This window comes from Tupaia chinensis, unplaced genomic scaffold, assembly GCF_000334495.1.
Source record: "Tupaia chinensis unplaced genomic scaffold, TupChi_1.0 Scaffold000370_1, whole genome shotgun sequence".
In the NCBI taxonomy this organism is placed as follows: Eukaryota; Metazoa; Chordata; class Mammalia; order Scandentia; family Tupaiidae; genus Tupaia; species Tupaia belangeri.
In genome coordinates this window covers 3241668-3263752 of record NW_006159867.1, presented here as the reverse complement: position 1 = coordinate 3263752, position 22085 = coordinate 3241668, and the positions used below count along the sequence as shown (strand labels likewise).

Sequence of the window (22085 nt, the reverse complement as noted above, 5' to 3'; positions counted from 1 at the left end):
ACTTTAAGGAAAATCCATGGTGGCAGTTACTGTGAAGTAGCTCACAATTAAATAAAAATGAAGCAGCCTTTATTAATGATTCAAGGTCAGGTTGCCAGTTATCCTTAAAGCTAGATGTAATATATGCTTCCTTCATTATTTTGGAAGATATAGCAAATAGACCATATATGCCACATTTGATCATGATATTTGGGGTTGATATTTTGGAGAGTAAATTAAAATGTAGCCTTAGGTTGGTAATGTGGAACATGGATTAATCACACATTTAAGAAAAATAAAACAAGGGATAATAATCAAATGAGGAATTGCGATTGCTAAATTTAATAATAATAGTAGTAGCTACCTTCTGAGTGCCTGTTTTCTAGGGACGAATAGATGAAATAAGACATAACGAAGACATAAATTTCATGAATTATTACAATGTGACAATTCTCATTTTTCTAGGATCATGGAATAAAGACTATAAAACTATGGGTATAGTAAATCATTTTAAAATCAGATTTATAACATAATGTAATTAGATGGAAACAATTACATAAATATACTTGATTTTATATAGGCAAAAATTGCTTGTATTAGACAATGTAGAAATGACTTTTGTTAATAGATTTGAGTTGATTCTAATTCCTTAGAGCTTAAATTAAGTGAAAGTTTTGGAAAATCTATACTTTTAAATTATATTATGATCTTATGTAAAGATAATTATTTCTCAAGTTATAACAATACAATATTGACTTTTATTGAAATTATTAGGATTTTTTTCATTTAAAGCCTATGTTAGAATTATTTTTAGCAAATATTTGACATTGAAAAATTTAATTTTCATGTCACAGTTAAAATGGAGCTTGAGATCTAGTAACAAATCCCTTGATGATTCAAATTGCTCACTTTGCAGTAATTCTTCTCAGAAATTATGTTTTCATAATGCTTATAAAAAGTGTGCTAATATATCTAATATGGAAGAAGATTGCCTTCCCTATAAAGGAAAACATTTAAAGTAGTTACAAAGGGCATATCGTTTTGAAATTAATTTTCAGTTGATGTCCTTTATTTTAAATGTTTGAAATTTCTTTGCACTTAAGTTATTCTCTAATGCAGAGGCATCTTAATAGGGCCTATTATTTTTCACACATTATTTATAGTAAAGTAGCACCATCACTGTTTAAAACTATAGAAAAGTTTATAACCAACTGCTTTAATTAATCAGATTTTCCCAAGCTACTGATAAGATCAGTGCAACTCATATTCAAGAAAACTGTTGGCACCGCTATATTTCAAACACAGTGGTCTTCATTTTATTTGACCTAGAAGGTCATGAAAATGTTCTCCTGATAGATAATGTAAAACAAGGAGTATGGTTTCTGAACTTAGCACAGACTGATATGTTAAAGAGCAATGTCTTCATTTAAAATACAAATACAATAACTAAAAAAACTGAAATACTCCTGCGAGATCTCTAGGGGAAAAAATAAAACCAGTAGCAGAACACTTTACATTAAGTGCGTAATGAGAGTTACTTATTTACCTGTGATCATAGAGAACCTAACACGTCCTCATTCATTTTTAGTGACCTCTTGCTTTTGCACAGATTGGAGTACTCAGATCAGGTCACCTCAATGTGGCTTGCTCTTGGTCATCCTCAAAACATTCAAAAGCATTTTTAACTAGTGTATCTACTTCTTCCCTAACCTCACGGGTACCACCAGCCTTCTCTGAGATAATTTTTTAGAAATGAATAAACCAACTTTGGGGTTGTTACAATACTAGGGAACATTTTCAACTTTCTCTGCAATGTACAGGAAGCACAAGCTGCTCACCTGGTGGGATTGTGGTATGTGTAATAAGTAATGGACAAATATTCTAGTCTTCACTGCTTTAAGAATATAGGTTTTCCCTAAGCATCACTGATTTTATCCATTTTGACTTTATTATAGCTTGGAACTTCTAACTTTCGAAGATAATCATTTTTATTTTGTTCTCACAGTATGTATTTATTTCCTTTGGATTCATATCCTATTATGGATTTAAAAGAGTGACCTTTGTACATGTCTTCCAATCAGAGAATTGATGGGACACAGTTACGAACTCTGGTTAGGAGGCTGCTCTGCCAGGGTTCAAATACGAGAACAGCCAGTTTCTAGAGGTATGACCTCTGTAATTTCTTTAACCTTCCTATAACTCATTTTCCTCATCTGTGACATAGATTCTGAAAAACTCATTGTGAAGGTTAAATTATTTAATGTATTTAAAGCAGTGAGAGCCTGGCCCAAAGGAAGCCCTCATTAAGTGTTCAAGGCAACTATATATTCAGTTAAAATTGGAACAATGACATCAGCCCAAGTATGGACAAAATTAAAATTCTGGACTTAAATAGAACTAATTATGCTCCTTTTTACTCCCAGAGAAAAATCAGACTCCAAATGTTCTTTTCACAATATGTAACTCTTTCTTTCTAACTACATCTGCAGTGTACATATTCTTTCATATAACACATGTTTTAAAAGTACAATATCCCTCCTTTTCTTTTAATCCAGGAAACCAATGAAACAGATATCATAGAACCAAATGTATAATACCCAGCAAAGATTAAGATTTTTTTTATCGTGATGTTAGTCACAAAGCACGATTGTGACTTTTTAAATTTTGTATTATCACTATTTTACTTGTATATTTATAAAGAGTGGAGATGCTTGATTACATACAACAAACCAAAAATTAATCTGAAAATACTCATTTTTGAAGTAGTAGATTTTTATGTTAGTATAGCAAAGAGCACATTAGACTTGATGGTTGTAGAAAAAGAAAGGATTTATATTTTTTCAGGCCAAATTATTTTAAAAGTGGTAGAAATTGATGTCCATTTACAATTTGACTCATCTGCATTTTGACAATCACACATGTCCATTGATGTAAATTTTGACATTTAATAGAATATTATTGTCCCCCTAAAGAGGTCTGATATCCCTATATGAGAGACACTGGTGCTTAAAATCATCAGATTAATTAAATAAGAACAGTCTCCTTGTCGAAAATCCTGTCTTTCTAGGAGAAAGGACAAAAATATCTCTGTCTGCCATAGATCACATATTTGAATACATTAAAAGCCAAAAACTTTCTTGTGTTCTTTTCTTCACTAAAATCTTATCTTATAAACCTCATTCTCTTAGTTAACCTTTCTTTTTGTACCTTGGTCTTTCAAGTCACAAGGAGCTAGCACATGGAGTACCTAAGAAACTACCCAAACTTTACTTTTTTTTTTGGAGAGGTTTTTGCTATAGGGCGCGTGCGCTCACAAGACAGACAGAGACAGAGAGACAGAAAGTGAGAAATCACCCCCCAGGGGGGATGGCCATGCCGCAATCCCTTCTCCTCCATTCTCCTCTCGGGATCTTGGGCACACTCGCACATGCACCCGGCGTGAGTTTTAGCCACCAGGTCCGGGACTCGAACCATGGTCAACTACGTGGGAGTCAAGTGACATAGCCGTTAGGCTAACTGCTGGTCCCCAAACTTTACTTTCTACCTACAATTTATTCATTGAATTCTCTATGTAATTTTCATAATTTTATGATTCTGTGTGTTTTCTGTCTTCCACTTCGTACACTAATATTGCATATATATATATATATTCTCCCTATTTTGATTGACTGACAAGATACAGAATGTATGAGTTCCAGTGCCTGATTTCATTTCAAAATTTTAATTTTATTTCTTTTTGGTGTTCATTTCTCATATGAAAACGAAAGTCGTTCATCTTTTACAAAGTGGTAAAACTTCCTACGGTTCCAACTTTGAAGAAGTTAAAGATGGAATTTAAAGATAGAGTTAATTGTTTTGTGTTTAGGATGCTTGTGAATGAAATTGCAGTAGTCAACTGGAGATAAACATTTTCCTTTTCTTAAACTGCACAATGATCCTATGTTGCTTTAAGTTTCTCATCTCATTAGAGGAACAGGATATCTAGTTTATTAGAAAAAAAAGGCTTTGACTCTCTTTGGGAAAGACCCTGTGCAATGTAATCAAGGAAGGATTTATAGAACTCACTTTGGGGCTACTCTTCAGGAACTACCTGTATCATTTTAACAGATAGGGACAAAGGATATTCTCGGTTAGGAAATTATGCGAGTGAAAGTTAAGGATTAGAGAGCAAATAACAGGGAAAAAAGAATATGCTAGGTCGCCGTATCTGTAAGAAACATGTGAAGGTAGAGTGGAAGTTAAGGTTGGAAAGTTCTATTTTGGACAGATTAAGGCTTGTTTTGAATAGTAATACTGAGAGTAATAGCTAACCATTACTGAGAATTTATCATAAACCTGGCACTAGTATGCACTGTTCAGATGTGAATCTATTTAATTCGTACCCAATGAAGTAGGTTGTCTATTAAAATCATACATGTTGTTTTCATGCCTAATGTTCACAAGAGTCTCTTTTCCTTAAGGAGTAAACCAAGGTAAAACAACTTCGGATCGTGAGTACTTTCTATTTGAGATGATTTAATGTCAGAGTGGGCATTTGTAATCCATTGACTGTTTAAATCCCGGGCTTAAGAAATGAGATGCTACTCAGAAGGATGTCAGTAAGGATTTGTTGTTTGAGATTGTGTTTTTCTTGTATTATAGAATATTATTGCAGTTGTCAAGCTTTGTGGAAATAAAGCCAGAACCAGAATGTTCCTGGTAGACAATGGAATTGATGTGATTACTATTTGAGATATTTAAATATAAAATCATAATTACAAAATAGAATGTAATGATAAAAATTAAAGAATGTAGTTACCAAGGATCATGTTCTAGTCCTGACACTGGACTATTGAGAGAAGATAGCGTCTGTAATAATAATAGCAATAATAATGAAGTTTTTGTGCTGGTGGGGATTCAGTTGTGATTAGAGCATGAATAACTGATTTGGAACACCCCTTTAAAGTCTCTTTAGTAGAATGAAAAGGTAAGATGCCAAATCAACTCTAGTCATTGTTTTTTGTCTTCATTGTGAGACAGTGTAGAAAGCAAGTGTACTTCCTTTTTTTAAATCGAGATTTTTCAAAGTGAAAAAATAGACATGAAGAAAAATGGTAACTGAAAATACTAGTAGCTTGAGATACAGCAGGGGCTATTTTGCATAGGAAAGCTTTGATGCAACACATGTAACTTTTCATCACTTAAAATGTGTTAGTCAAAAGGCTGTCATTATAATTGCCCCAATGTCTTCTCTCATTTTGTGGTTGCAGACCAGATACTCGTAAGATTTACTTGTGAGTGTCTCTCTATGAAAGAATAAACCCAGAAGCCATCTTTCATGAAAGAGAAAAAGAAAAATCAGACTCACAATTATAAAGTGAATATAATATTAATCTGTGATCATTATCAGCCTTATTTTTTCTTCATTAAAAGTTATAGAAAAAAATGTCCAGTATTCTTCTATAAGTTTCTAGCTTTTATTGCTACCGATGTTACCCGAGGCTTGAGAGAGTGAGTAGAATCCTTCTTTGAGAAGCTCATGTCACCCGTTTTTCCCATTTACAATTATCCTTCTAATTGAGTCAGTCACAAAACACCCAGACAGTCTTTTTGATTGCAGAACATGTTATATTTTGGAGGCTTGGAGTGATAGAATCCGGACTGTTTTAAGATCTTTAAAGTTAAAAACCTAGGTGTTGCTGGTCTCTTTCAGAAGATACCAGGAGATATTTTCATGTTCCCCAGGGCCAGTTCTTTCTGTCTAACCCACCAGAATCAGTGAGGAACCCTCACTTTTCCATCTTTTCCATCTAAGACACTCAGCTTGGCTACTTTCCTCTTTAAAAATCTTACAAGCTCTTCAGCCACAATAACACTCATATTTATAGCAGTTTCTAGAGTCTTTTATATTTAAGACCTGCCTACGTTTTTCTGCTTCATGTCATTTAACGACTTGTTGGCTTCTGGATACATCATTTTCCTCAAGCCCTTGTGCGTTTACACATGCTAAGATCCGCCTGGAATGCTCTCTCCTTTATAAAAACACTCCTCTCTCTAGCCACATGGCCATATTCTGTTCATCAATCAAAATGCAACCCATTTTATCCATAATGAGAAACCTTCCCAGGCAAAGAGACATAGACATCTTTCCTACAACTTCTTACAGAGTCGTATGTATAATTGCTGTATCTGGAATTTGTGAAATACGGGGCCAGCAGGCAGTGTGGTGGTCAAGGCATTGCCGACCACAGTCTGAGTCCCAGACCCTGTGGCTTGAAAAATCACTCTGGGCATGTGTATGTGAGTGCCCAAAATCCTGAGAGGAGAATGGAAGAAAAGGGATTGGGGTGTGGCCATCACTCCTGAGGGTGAAGGATGATTTCTCACTTTCCCTCTCTCTGTCTTTCTCATGCTCCTTATGGCAAAACCTTAAAAAAGAATTTGTGAAATTTTCCCATTGTACTGTAAACTCTTGCAGAACAGACTTTCTGCATTCTTTTTAGAGTCCCACATTCTAGAATTATGTCTAGAGAAAAGTAGACACCCACAAATGTGCAGAGACTACACCAATGAATCAATCAACGAAACACCTTGAAAGGAAGCATGTGCGTTTCTTTACTCTGTAAGAGAGTTCTCTAAGTGTTTACCCTGACTTGGAGAAATAATATATTTACATAGTCCCTGAATGCCCTCCTTTCCCCCCAAAAGAAATAAAAGCATAAAGCCCAGCCCTTTCCAGTCCTAAATACTCTCCCCTGGATTTCGTCTTTTTTTCAAATGTCTGTGATTTTCATTTTTATTCTGACCTGACTTATACAAGTTCTTTTGTTCTTTTTTCTGCTATATCATTGCCTTTTACAACACATTAAACCTCACGTTTTCACCATCACAACTGCTAATTTCTGTAATATATTTCTTTTCACTTGTCATGTATGATTTACAAACATATGTATAAACATTCTGGGAACATAAGGTAACCTTTGACTGGACATAAAGTAGGAAGTCATGGTGGATATGTGGTTATAGTCAGGAAATTTTGCTAGTACTGTATGACTTATGGCTGGAGGAAATTTAACCAATTCTCCTTCAAATTTTCTGGTTGTATGTAACAATTTTTAAACATATGGTTTTCTTACTCATCATCATTATTGCATAAGTTATATTCAAGATATTTCTTAGATATTTGTAAGTTTTATGACATTTAGCAACTACAGCTTAACCAGAATCCTTTAATGGTTCCAACAAGGGTTGATTATATAAAGTTGGAGCTTTTCCTGAATTTGTTGTAATACCTTACATAAATAGAAAATATATAACACAGTTTTTTTTGCTTTGCAATATAGTTAAATATTTGCATTAAGATGAACCCTAATTAACACAAAGTTTAAAGTTGAGGAAAGTAATGTGACTATTTAAGAATCTGAATCTTAGCACCTAATTAGAATGTAACTGAAATGAATTTTAACCTTTAGCAAATGTGATATAATCTTATTTCAACAATTTAGCATTTTTGTGCCTTTTTTTAAATAGCTATTTCATTCACTGCCTATCAGTTTTCAAATCTCTAATTATCGGATTAGAGGTCAAATTCAAAGAAGAGGGAGGTGGTTTAATGAGTTTCTATGATAGAACTAAAATTTAAGCAAGTACCTAGCCTTGGATTTTAGAATAAGTAATTTAAAATTATGTTTATAAACCAGATACAATGACACAGATTTGTAATCCCAGCTACTGAGGAGGCCAAGACAGGAAGATCGGGAGTTAATAAAGGCCAATCAGGGCAATACTCTGAGACCCCATCTAAGAGAATAAAGAAAGAAGGAAAACACTATGCATGTTATGCAGAAAAAGAAGAACAGTATATTTAATATGCTATATCCATCTCACAAAACAATGATTTTCTCAAAAACCAGGTGAAAATATAATCATAATTCAAAGAAACAGTTTAAATACTAAGTTTATGTTCATATGTGATCATCATAAAATATAAACTTATCTTTTGGATTTCAGTTTTTTATCTTTTTTGGAACTCCAGTGGCCTTAATTTTAAATTGCACTGGATGGAAATATGTAGAAAGTTCACTTAGACAAACTAGCCTCACAAAATTATTTAAAAACTCAGCGTGGGGTCATCTCAGCAGTTTAACAGTAACGCACTGCTCTGAAGATGCTCTCTGCATATGGAAGATGGTGGGTTTGGTTCCTAGCCGACCTGCCCAAGCCAGGCACATGCTTATAACCCTGGCTGCTTAGGAAGGCTGTTCATAGCGTGAGACCCTGTTGAGGGTGCTTGCCTTTCTGTCTCTTGCTCTCGTAAAAGGAAGAAATAAATATCTCCCCCCAATTTAAAACACAGTGCGGCATTTTTCTTGCTTTAGTTGTAAATAGTGTCATCTGTGCTATCAGAACACAGATGACTTGATGATAGGGTTGCCAGATTTAACCAATAAAAATACATGGCACCCAAATATTGCATGGACCATATGTATACTAACACACTATGTATTATTTATCTGAAATTCTTACAGAGCACTGTATATTTTATCTGGCAGCTCTACTGGAGGGGTTATCAAAACCTGTAGTACAAGGGTTCCTAACCCACGTTAGAACAGGGCTTGGTTTTTTCACTGAGGTCAGCTTTCACTGTGCCAGCATTTGCAATCCTCCTCTGTACCTGACCTTCCTGCCTTTAATCTGCTAGTTCTTTCCATGTAAAATAACTGAACTCTTTTAGAAGAAATCAGATTATCAAGTATCTTAAAGAAATAGCCATACATTTACATCCAGTTTCTACCTTGTGTGTATTCCATGTCTTTTTGGAAAATATACTTGGATCGAGTATGAAATAAATCTTTTATTTACCCATCCAGGGGGTTTTCCACGATTTGCATTGCTTAATTACTTTAAAGTTGTGTGCAATATGACCACTGTTTAAGCAGCCTACTAAAGGACATACATGGCTATATATTTTTAAAACAAAATCTTACATATTTATTCTTATGTTTTTCCCATCACACGTTGGTGGGAATTTGCTTTGTTTCCACGTAATAGATAATGTGGCTATGAGTAGTTGGGGTAGATATTATGATACAACGATGTTCTTTGGTGCAAATAGATTTGTTTAGGCACAATATTTATACATGTACAGAAATGACACACTTTTCATTCCTTCTGTTTTGAAAATTAATGCTCATTTCAACCTTAGAAAGAAGTAGCTAATTTAAGCTTATGATATTGTTTTGGAGAAAAAAAAACTTGAAAAACAAATGTCTATATGTCAGTAATTATTGTTAGTGTCACAATTCTCAAGAAAAAAGGAACCGTTTAGTATTTGAAGAACATATGGGTATCTGGTGACAATTTCAGATACAGAAAATGCTGGTATTTGTTTAGCTTACATGAAAATATTTCTTGCTGTTGAAATAAGATATAACTCAGTGAATCGTCTTAAAAAGAACTTTCAAGGGTACTTCTTCATTGTCCATGGAAAGGGTGCTATTTTCAATGTTTTAATGGAAGAAATCAGAGTTTCCATATTTTAGTGAACTGTGATGAAGGATTTCAGAGAACTTTTCAGTAATTGTAGACATGGAGAACAATAAATATATTGTTAGATTTATATTTAGGAAGTATATGCCAATGTAGGGTCAAAGCATATGGAAAATAATTCAGTCTCCAAGCTTCATTTTAAGACACTGAAGCAATAAGGTGTTTGTTTGTCAAAGAGAGCCTGGTATGGTAACCAAAGGACCCTGAAGGAATAATATTCTATTATTCCTTCCAACCAATGAAAAATTTATTAAACGTCCATGGCACAATTTTTGATATTTTTAAAGAAATTTGATCAATCTTTTCAGTCCATAAAATTCTATGCATGCACATTGTCTTAGCCGGGTTTTTCTTTTCTTTTTACAAATATTTTAATTTAAAAGTTAATAGCTTTAATATTTAAAAACAGATATTGGTGGATAGACAATTCTTACTTCTAGATGGAAAAAATATATATAGGATCAGCATGTGTTTTTAGGTATCTCAAATAACTCCAAGACTGATTATCAAAGCATATTGTCTAAAGGAATTAATATATTATCACTAGTCCTTGTTGTCAGTCAAAGGACTTTTGTTTAATATAATTAATTAGTGATAAGTATTTTTAAACCAAATAAAATAGTTACTATAACTACATCTACCTCTTTAATAATATTAGAGGTAGTTGACATGGTTACAGTAACCCACAGAGTAGATATTTACTGGTGAACCAGGAGTAGATATTCTTCCACCTTTATGAGACGGTAGTTTGATTTACATGCATACATTCACACACAAACACATATGTATAAATTTTTAAATGCCTGTGGGATCTTTAGAAGGAATCTATGATATTTCAGGGGAATTATTTTTAATACAATGTGAGGATAATGGTATACTATTTTACTTATTTACTATACTTGTAAGAAAAACAGAAACCTTTATTCTCAAGATTATGAAGTCATTTTCATAACAATAAAATTTAGTTAAAAAATAAACGCAGAACAACACTGAATTCTGAATTTTTCACCAGTAATAAATTCATGGTTTTGCACAGTTTACCAATTCTATTTTATATGGACAGTAACTTACAGATTATTTAATAAACTTCTTACTACACATGCATGCAAGGTAAGAAAATGGAAACAAATTCATTTTTTATAATTATTTTATTTAGCTTTGATTTATTTTAATTTGACCAGATACGGACTAAGAGAGGGAGAGAGCAAAGTAGAGTGAGAAAGCAAGTCACCAAGTCCAGGACTCAAACCTTAACCACCACACCACCTGCCAACCCCTGGAACCCAATTCATATTTTTTTTAAGAATTATTTTATTTAACTTCATTTATTTTTTGATTTGACCAGAGAGGGACAGAGTGAGAGAGAGAGAGAGAGAGAGAGAGAGAGAGAGAGGGAAAGTGAGAAAGCAAGCCGCCAGGTCCGGGACTTGATCCACAGTAGGCCATGTGAGAGTCCAGCGCCCCCAACCATGCCACCTGCCAGCCCCACCCAATTAATTTTAAATCCATATCCTCAAATTGATAAATAAGGGGTATTCAAAAACTTTCTGGAAAATTGCATGCTGTATTTTAAAGAACTATGCACAGGGCTTCTATAGTTTTCTTGCACCAAAATAAGCTTCTACTTTCTGTTTTCCACAGAATTTTGATGACCTCCCTCATACAGTCTTACTCACAATGGTATAATCTTAGAAGAGATGGCAATTTAAGGGTGCCAAAGTTTCCAGAGCTAGGCTGTCTATTACTAGAATATTATGTTCAATCTGCTTCTCTCCTCTTTTAGAAATGATCTATTTTGCTCATTCAGTCATATGCATTTTTACTTCATATAACTTTATTTGCCAGTTTTCTTACCATTAAAAAATCCTTGACTTTATATTTTAATTTAATAAATATTAACTGCAAACTGTTGTAAGCATTGAATACACAAACAGACTAACCTAAAAACAAGCAATTGGCTTTATTGTATACTTCTTCCATTAGTGATCTAATGTGCTGTTTGAATCATTTATTTCACATTTCTTTCTCTAAAAGACTAATCAAGTTTACATATTACAAACTTCCAAACTTTTCTTTTCCATAAGCATTCTATATCCCTAATTCTGTCAACCTGGAGTGAAAAGCATACTGTCTGACAAAAAGAACCAAGTGTATCTAGCATGGAGATAATTGAACGTTACAAATTAAAGATAAGAACACAGGTTTATGCTACACTCAAATATTGTTGGACACAAAGAAAATGTTATACACTAAACTGACAGAACATGGTCAGTCTATTTATAATCAAGAATGAATTACAAAATGTGATCAGTTTTTTTCCCATTATGTGTATGTTTTAAATTTAAATTTTATGTGCAATTTTCTGGTGAGGAGGGAAACATGATTTCTAATCATAATAGTATACAATTGTATTTTCCAAAATCAAAGCAACTACAAATATTTAAGTAGAAGGTAAAAGACAAGTCAAGCAATTATCTTCTTTAAATATTTAAAACTACTGTGTTCACTTTGGACATAGGGCTAAACAAACAGAAAACTTCCGAAATATTGTAAAAGGGAATCCTCAGAAGTGGTTTAAGAATAAGACAGAGGAATGTGAAATGAACTACTTTATTCATGTATTTATTTATTATACTCAACAAATCTCTAATGAAAGCTTATTTCCAAACTGTCTCTAAGTTTATGATTGGCTTTTATGCTAAACAGAGAGCAGGTTTCCCAGACTTTTAGAGGAATATTGGACTCCTGTTCCTGTATGCTACATTCACTTCATATATAAACAAGTGTCCTGGAGTTGAGGTTCATTAAACATTTGACTAAGCCCCCAGATCTCAGCCTCTGGAAAATTTTCACTGTAGTGAATAGTCTCTGTCATTTGAGATGTGTGAAAGCTGCTTTTTCTTTCTGTTGTGAAAATAGATTAGATTACTTCACAAGGTTAATTTATGGCTTGAAGTCCTGTGGTTTATACTGTCATAAAGTATAAAGGGTATTTTGTTTCCTGCAATGCAAGTATGGGATTATGAATATTCAAATGTTTGCATTGTCATTTTAATGCGTTATATAAAATAATTTTCAACAGGCAATGACACTATAATATATTAGGGCTAAAATTTTAATAATTACTTTTGCATCTTATACATGTTACAGTCATTCTTCTTCAGTCATTACTTAATCAGTTTAATATCCTAAAGTTTTAGTTTGTTTAAATGTTTTTTCGATGGTTTAATATAATACTTTGCACCTTATTAAGACAACAGTATTCTACAATGTAAAGGAAAAAGGTACACCATGAAACATTCATTTCAAATGGTATATATTCTAAATTAGAAGACGGTAGATATTTGATTAGCTCATGTCCGTTGAATACTTTCATGTTGGTAGCTCAGACATTAAGTGTTTAACACTAAATCCAACACGTATGTGACTAAAAAGAACAAACGCAGTGAACGAATAGAACAGAAATAAGGAACACACATAATCCCTTTTCTGTTACTTCTGTATGACTTAAAAATCCTTCATCCACATTAAAATGACCAATTCCCGAATATGCTGATTCATAACTAGAAAAAAATGCATCTGTGACATGAAAATAAAATGCAGCTATTACCCAAGTAAACTGTGATCATTTCAAAACAGACCAAAAAATACCTCAAAAACCGTAGATTCAATGTATTTGACCCATTTTCTGTAGCCTGAAATACATCAGCAAATGTATAGCCATGATATTTAACACGGTGGAATAACTGTCGCTGGCATTGATTATGAAATGTAGTCATAGCACTATATTATATATATGATTTATTTGCTATGTGCCCAACATAGACCCATACATCCCTGAAAGTTAACTATTATTCAGTGTCCAAATTCACCTCTTAAAAATTTGGAAATAAACGGATGTGACTATAACTTTAGTGATAAAGGGGACTTTAAAACATTTGTGGAGAAATAAAATTAAAATAAAAATTTATTATGGCACCCAAAAAATCATTGAAATCCATGCAAGTTTTTTTTATAATCTCCATTTTCCACAAACTTGTTGAAGACCCCTTGTCGTATTAACTGATTCTTGTTCGGCCATGTGTCACTCGTGGGAGATTAACTTCCGATGGGGAAGCAATCTTTCCTTCCTGGTCTGATTTGTTCTGATCTTCAACCTCAGATTTTATATTTGTCCTGTTGAGATTTGCATGCCTGGATTAACAGAGAGGTGGGAGGAGGTCGGTGGACGGTAAATAAAACCAACACACACGTAACACTCCTCAACAGTTAAACTGTGCTTTTAGACTTACGTTTCTATTTAAGATGGTTAGTATGATGTGTGCTAAACTTCTCTGTTTAGTATGGTGTATGCTAAACTTCTGAGTTTCAGTAACTGAGCCACTTGATTTTTTTTTTTCTTTTTTTCTTTTTTTTTTTTGGAGAGGTTTTCGCTATAGGGCGCGTGCGCTCGCCAGACAGACAGAGAGAGGCATAGAGACAGAAAGCGAGAAATCACCCCCCAGGGGGGATGGTCACGCCACAATCCCTTCTCCTCCATTCTCCTCTCGGGATCTTGGGCATGCACGCACACGCGCCCGGCGTGAGATTTAAGCCACCGGGTCCGAGACGCGAACCACGGTCTACTACGTGAGATCCAGCGACATAGCCATTATGCTAACTGCTGGTTCCCAGCCACTTGATTTATTTTTATGATAAAGTGTGTGTACACATGATGAGAAAGATCCTCAACAGGTCCAAGAGCCTATGATCCCCACTCCCCAGTCCTGTAGCTGCTCAGAGTCCCAGTTGCCTTTATACACACCCAGCGTGTTTGCAGGCCGACCCAGGGATAGGAACGCGCAGTGGGCTATATGACTTCCAGCCTTGCAGGGGACTTGCATGGCCGCTGTGCTATAGCAGCTGGGCCTTGTGAACCATTTGAACAAAACAATTAATTTTTGGATCCTGACTAAATCAAATGAGCATATATTTATGCTAATAGCTTTTCCCTTAAGTAATATTTGAACCTAATTAGACATGATCTTTTACTGACTTAAACATGTGCTAGGTTGACTAATTTCCGCATTTATTCCAAGATGTAGCTTTTCAATATACGTTTTTACATAATAAATTACTTTATAGTTTGAATATAGGTTTCTCTTGAGTTTCTTTTGTCATGGAACCATTAAAATGTTTCCTACAAATCAGCATTTCTGATTTTTTTAAAGAAAAAACTTTAACCTGTAAGTAATAACTCCAATTTATTTTGAAAATATGTGGCGAGCGCATGCACCCTATAGCAAAAACCTCTCTAAAAAAAAAGAAAAAAAATATGTAACAATATTTGTAACGTGACCGTATTTCCTAGGTTTTCCAGGATAGCACAAGATCTTAGGTAATTATTAATAGTTCTTCCTCACATGCAACACAGTGTCTAATTTGGACAGTCAGTTCTTTGGTCACTGTAATTATTTACCCCAGTTTACTTGATAAACTTAAATTTCTCTGGTTGCACTATTACAATTTACTGAATAGTCTTTCATTCAGATTGGTATAAATAAAATTTTAAACTGTATTTGAATTATTTATACTCAGCTTTATCATGAAGCAGAGAATTGAATTCAAGCACATAGGAAAATAAGATAAAATTCTATTGAAAGAAGAGTTTCTATGTCCTTATAGTATATTCGCTGTAATATTATTAACCAGGTAAGTGATAATAGCTACCATGTAGTCTAATAGTGTAGGTAAGTCATAATATAATTCATTATATTAAAACAGACAAGATACATTCTGATTACTTTTAACCCTGGTTACTACACAATCCATATAAAGATTCATGTCACTTTTAATTTCTGGCATGAGAGTATCCAACTCTATAATAATAACTACAGTACCTAGTCAATGGTGAGCCAGTGAAGAAATATTTCATAGGTCAGAAACTGAGTTTTTGAGAAAAAAAAATAAATGAGAGAAGGAGGGAAAATAAACGAGAAAAAAACAGATAACTAATCCATATAAAGATTCATGTCACTTTTAATTTCTGGCATGAGAGTATCCAACTCTATAATAATAACTACAGTACCTAGTCAATGGTGAGCCAGTGAAGAAATATTTCATAGGTCAGAAACTGAGTTTTTGAGAAAAAAATAAACGAGAAAAAATCAGATAACTAATTCTTTTGAAAAGAGTGCGAATAGCAGAGGAGAAGGGTTGAATTTATCAACATGTCCTTAATTTTATTAGAAAAAGCCATAAACTGCCAGAATAATTATTTAGTTATGACCTTTAACGTAGCTCTTAATTTGTGATGAGATGTCCATGGATGTGATTTTATCTCACGTGAATGGTCTAGATTTTCAGCACGTTTTAGTTACGCATCTGTTATGTGCCACATAATGATCTCGGGGGTATACCTTCTGCTCTTGTGCTCATTGTCAAATATTAAGGAGATTCTGGATAGCCTTGAAAAAATATTCTGTATCACTATAAATACATAAAATACTTAAAATGGTAAAATCTGAATAATTGAATCTGGACATCCTGTTTCATAATTTAGTATGTTTTATGTAAGAGGGACAAATTTGGTAATATCTTTTTTCTCCCCTTCACCTTTAACCTCTGTACGCCAAAGCAAATTCCTTTTAGGAAATACATTTACTCCAAAAAGCAAAATATTTGTGGGTCCACTGCAGTGACTCAGGGTAACCCAGTGCTCTGCAATGCTCAGTCATATGGAAGATCAGGTTACGTTCTGGGGTCACTGGCACACGCCAGGTGTGTGCAGTCCTAGCTGGCTGGAAGAGCAGAAAAGGAGGTGGGCACTGTGTGGGATCTTGGTGCTTGTTTTCCTTTCTCTGATTTCATCATGAGAGAAATAAACTGTAAAAAGATACTGTAAGCTGTACCGACATGCTCTTTACGTCATTTAACATATGAGATCAAATAAACCTAGAAATGTGAGTCACCTTTACATTTTTTAAACAACACAAACACTTTCTGGTGCAGTTTTTTTTTTTTTTTTTTCCCTAATACATAGCAGTTTGATGTCTGTAATTTAGAGTTTATTGACTTCAATATGTAACAGGTTCTTTGGAGATTCTTCTAAAGATCTGTTTTAGAAATGTAAGAGCCACGTGTTTTTCCCTTGCGTTCTGATCATGCATAAATCGTGAAATAGGCGTTGCTTTATAGATCACTGTAAAGAGTTCCTCTCTGCATAATTGGTGGTAGGTTTATAAAAGACACATTTCCCGTACAAAACTGATGTATAAAAATGCCCAAATTGTCATTTACCGAAAAGCAAACCAAAGAATAAATGTATCTAATAAAAATCACAGTAGCAGTGGAATGTTTTAACACTCTATGGGTCTGGTATGAGGTACCACTATTTCCAGTTGTATTCATTTCTTTTTATAATGATGTACAATTCTAAACTCCCACAGTCAACCTCTTTTGCTTAGAGTATTTTTCTTTCTTTTTCACAGCACGGAAAAGGATATGCTAGTCAATTCTACAGGATTTACCTGAAGCAGCATGATTTGCACAAAGTCGACCAACACAAAGCATCAACTTTTCAACTTCATTATCTTGGCCATCCAGTTAGTTGTGTGTAACTGAGTATTAGATTTCCGGCGGAGTCATCGTGGCCAATTATAGGACCTAATTGCTCTCAGCAGGCCTGAGAAATGAGTTGAAATGTGCAGAACTGTAGAAACTTCAGAGGCAACTGATTTTGCCTCTCCGATCAGTGTGTGCCTGTTTACAGCACTATGTATCTTCTCTCTCCAAATGTCACTGAGCCCTTTAGATGTTTATATTCACCACAAGAAGCCAGTCATAAAGATAAAGGAAATTTGTGCATTATAAATGCAATATCACTGTTTTAAACTTGACTGTTTTATATTATTTTTGTGTGATCAAGTGTTCCCCAAACTATTCCAACTTTACAAGAGAGATTGTGATTATGTTCTTTTCACCTGTGGGTTATAAAAACAAAAAAAAAAATGTTGTATTCTGAAGACCCACAAAATATCAAAGACATTCTGTAGTTTATACACCGTGTTGCAAAGTGTTTACTGTACTATTTCAAAGCTTCTAAATAAATATAAAATATATATATTATATTATATAATTTTCCTAAAATGTGGTACAACTAAGTTGGTTTTTAAATGGATTCATACGGTCCACATCATACAATAAAGTAAAAGGTAATTCAGGGTCCCAAAGATAAACTTACTAAGAAAAAAAAAATTATTAGCAGTTTCCTCCCAGTTTTCATATCTTACATTCAACCCTGTTTTTCCTTGTTTAAAAGAAAATGAAGCTCTGAGCTACAAAATTTCGTCAAGAACTCCTACTGAATTTTCAATGCCAAAGATGTAGCTGTTAATGTTATCAGACAGAGCACTGATTATGTACAATCAAAATATCTAACAATCTACATTATTCTGATATTATTCTGATTCTATTTCTATGGCTTTGAATTTAGAATCACTTAAAGCTTTTATAAAGACTCTATAAATTCATCTGTATTTGTTGTTAGAAGAAAAACTGGGTGTCTGTACATTTTGTGGTGTAAATTATGTAATTGAAGATTACTATTTTAAGAAGTCCTCAATCATATAAGTCATGCAGAATTTTATTTTACATAGTTTTACATAGTTTTGTGACATTAATTACACGTGAGTCTGAAAGCTATTTATAACTCTATATAAATATATAGAGACATATAAATATCTGAACTGGTAAAGAATAACTATCAGATATAAAGGATCTCTAAATTTAAAACAAATTAAATAAATTTGGAGATAGAAACATGGTATATTATTATTTCAGTATTATGTGTGAAAAATTTATAGCTTAAATGTAGTCAGTGTTTTGTTGAGAAAATTTTTCACGGGTCAGTTGAAAAGTCTTTTACTTTCATGTCAACAAGGTTAATTATTAAATTCAGTAGATGCATTTTCTTTTTTTTACATATTTTTTCTACTGTTGTTTCTTGCTTGTTGAAACACAATTAAGAAACATAAAAATCAGAGAATGTGAGGTAATCTGCCAAGCATAAAACAGCATTACAGTTCCCCTCCACAAAAGTCCCCAACATTATATCAAAAGTCTGCCAGTACAAATTATAAACCTATTTTGAAATAATTTTTAACTGATACTATGTTCAATGATAGTTTGAGCTGCACTGTGTTATTAAAGAACAGACTAAAATTGAACAAATTCTCTCCATCTAATTTTCTGGAATAAGTAGAATTTTTCCCTTAGATTTAATATTAACATGAACATGTATATTAATAGATCCTTGATGTGTCCATTTCGAGTGATGTTTTGGTATCACTCATTTGTTATCAAATTAGATACTAATATGTAATAATCTTAATCAGTTTCTATATCAAAGTAATGTCTGTAATGTTCTGGTCTTGGGGGGCCCTTTAAAAATATAGGAAGTTAATTGATCATAAATAATACAAAAAGCACATACATTGACTAAGTGTAGCAGTAACATTCCTCAAACTTTGGCTTTACATTAATATTTTGAACGGTAGATCATTTTAGTAAGAAATTGTTTGTATATAATTTAGCTAGAAAAAAATGTTTGTTCTAATTGCATTATAAGCAAGAACATGATTTTCTTCTTGAATTGCTCTGCTTTAATTAAAACTTTTCATGCATCATTTTACAATACTGGGAGAAAATCCATATCCACCTTCCATATTATGAGCATTGAAAATAAGGCTATATTCACTTTCTATAAAATAGCTACATTAATTAACTTGATTTAAAGAAATTTTCTTTATTTAACTCTTTCTATCATTGCATATAATTTTATTTGAATCGACTTTTTATGCCATCTATGTATGTGTTAGCTATTTTTTAATATCTCATAGTAAACATTTGTATTACTGTGCATTTTAGTTCTTAAGTTATAACAGCAATCTACAAAAACCAAAACAAGAAAACTTTTACCTAATTTGTGGGACAAATAAAATGATTTAAACATAGAGTGTTAAATGATTAGGTCATTAATCAACTTCCTATTGAATCCAGAATAAATAAAAAGTTACAACAACATAAGAATATGATTCTAGCAACTTGGCTAAAATGCCATTTACCAATGAGGGGTACTCTAAGACGGAAAGTGAAAACAATTGATAATGAAGGTCTTCAAGTAAATGTTTACTAGATTAGTATGTTGAGCAATTTTAGAATAACTTTCTATTAATCTGGTCATCCTAATAGTCAATCTTCCATAGTTTTTATACACATCAATGGAAAATAATATCAAGCTTATTAGAGAGTATATACCAACAAACTATTTCAGAAAAGAATAATCATGCCATTTACTCCTTGTTAATATGGTTAGTTTTAGAACAGTAAAAGTCAAAAAATTTTCCTGTGGAAATGGTGTCTTAATGTATCAAAGGTATGTCAAAAGACAATTTTTAGAAATATTTCATCTACACGTAAAGTTCTGATTTTTAACTTGTGAAAAAATTTTGTGACTTCATTTGGAATCAAATATTTAAATATCACATCAGAATTACTTTGCAGATATAGTGATGTCAATAATATAAGTGCATCATCTTTTCTTGAGAAATATGAAGGACATATGTATCTTTTATTTTATGAAGATTTTAAATGCAATGCCTTTATCAAACATTGCAAATTAAGAGCAAGAGTGGAAAATTTAAATATTTTAATTAATTGTTACGTTTTATCTCTAATTGTGTTACCATTTGCCATCAGATGTTCTGTAATATAGTTTTCTTGCTTCTCTAATAAGAGAAGGAAAAAAATATCCTCACCATTTTGGACGTAATCTCTAGTAACTGTACACTAATTATACCACTTTGCTTTCCAAAGTTATTTGCTGAAATTCAGTTAATATCTAATATAAATACTCAAGCCAGAAAATAGCAAATATTAAGCAGGATAAAGAAAAGCATTTATGTTATTGACTGATCATAGCACTGTTATTTGTCATTGCATGTGTTTTTCTTTCCCTGTCCTATTTCTAGGTGTGCTATTAATCCCCAAGGAACTCAAAAATACTTAAACCATTGATATACTTGACAATTTTTCTGAAAAATATTATATTTTTCATATTGCAATTTCTTGGGTTCTTTATCTTTTTCAACTCTAATTTTGTAGTGGTAAAGGCTTTGCACTTAACATCCTTTTTATGTTCCTTTTTAACAAGGAAAAACAGAAAAGACAAAATTCCATATTTTTTACACCATGGAGTAGTGAGATTATTTTATATATTATTAGTATGTCAAGGAATATCCCTCTGCTAAGTCAAACAAAATCCTTATACAGTAATTTGTGAAACTGTTCAGTAGAGTATTTTTTTTTTCTTTCACAAACTTGGCATAGGTTTTAGATCATGGTATTCTGTCAGAATGCCGGTAGATGGGTGCCGCCAGAGTATTGCAGGCAATAATATGAATAAGATTCTAATATCTTTAGCGTGCATGCATGTATTTCTAATCACTGTTATTTTTAAAGTATTTGTAAAGTTAGAAAAATGGCTTTTATTTCTTGAAAACTTGTCACATGCTTAGTTTACAGTTTTACTCTCCAGATGTTTTTGAGTTGTGTGAAAATACTGCATCCACGGATGCGAGAAATATTAAATTTTCACCTGAGACTCAAAAATTTCTGAATGATAGAACTCAGACTTTCAAAACATCCCTACATTTCTGAGCTGAAAGTAAGCAGGGAATTTCAGCTCTAAACACCTTTTTGAGACAGTTATCTGTGAGTGAAAACAGGGTATTATAACAAAAGATGAGTTTTGATCTTAACTATAGTGTTTGTTACTGTGAATGCTCTAAGAATACATACGTAAATGAGTGTAAATGTAATATATTATTTTATACTGCTGTATACATACGAAATAAATAAAACTAGGATACATATTATGCCAATTTTCCATGCATGGATCTTCCACTGACGCCTGTGGGAGCTTTGAATAAAAATCAGTGGCAAAACATGGCCCTAAGTTTAAAAACAACTAATGCTGATTTAGTAATTTTAGTCTTAATATAACAGGTCTATGGGGACATCTGTTCCAAACCGAGTCTCACTTGGAGCAACATATGCTAGATCTTAAATGATTTCACTATATTTATCATTTTGAGGTGCATTTAATTGCATATGATTTTCATGATGCCCACAATGGATCTTCTAAGTATATATTTTTCCACATGCTGCTGTTTTCTCTTTTTCTCTTTTTTACTTATAGTATTTACTGAGGGGCCACAGACATTAATATAGAGGTTGTACAAAAGATATGAGTGCCTTCAAGCAATTAAAAAAAAACTTATCTAAAATGTTAACAATACATCATTTCATAAAGTTGATGGAAACATAAGAAAAAAACAAGGAAAAATTATACAGAAGGAAATAGGAGTTAGATTATAGATCTTTTTATAATGCTAAACAAATACGAATTAACCCTCTAAAATCTTAGGTACTGAAATAGCTAAAAGATAATAGAAGTAATGTGCTTCATAATATCATGCTCAGTTTGAGTAAAGTGATTTTATAGAGTTTAAACTACACAGATCTGAACCAAGGTTCAT

At 32.9% G+C, this 22085-nt stretch overlaps 1 protein-coding gene across 1 annotated transcript in view; it reads left to right on the top strand.

Moving 5' to 3' along the window:
- Positions 1–21759, top strand: part of PCDH10 (protocadherin 10) — a 48703-nt gene extending 26944 nt beyond the window's left edge. The window contains 1 exon segment of the mRNA XM_006153381.3: positions 16977–21759. Coding sequence (XP_006153443.1) covers positions 16977–16996 — 20 coding nt within the window. The 3' untranslated portion in view covers positions 16997–21759.
- Positions 21760–22085: the final 326 nt, after the last annotated feature.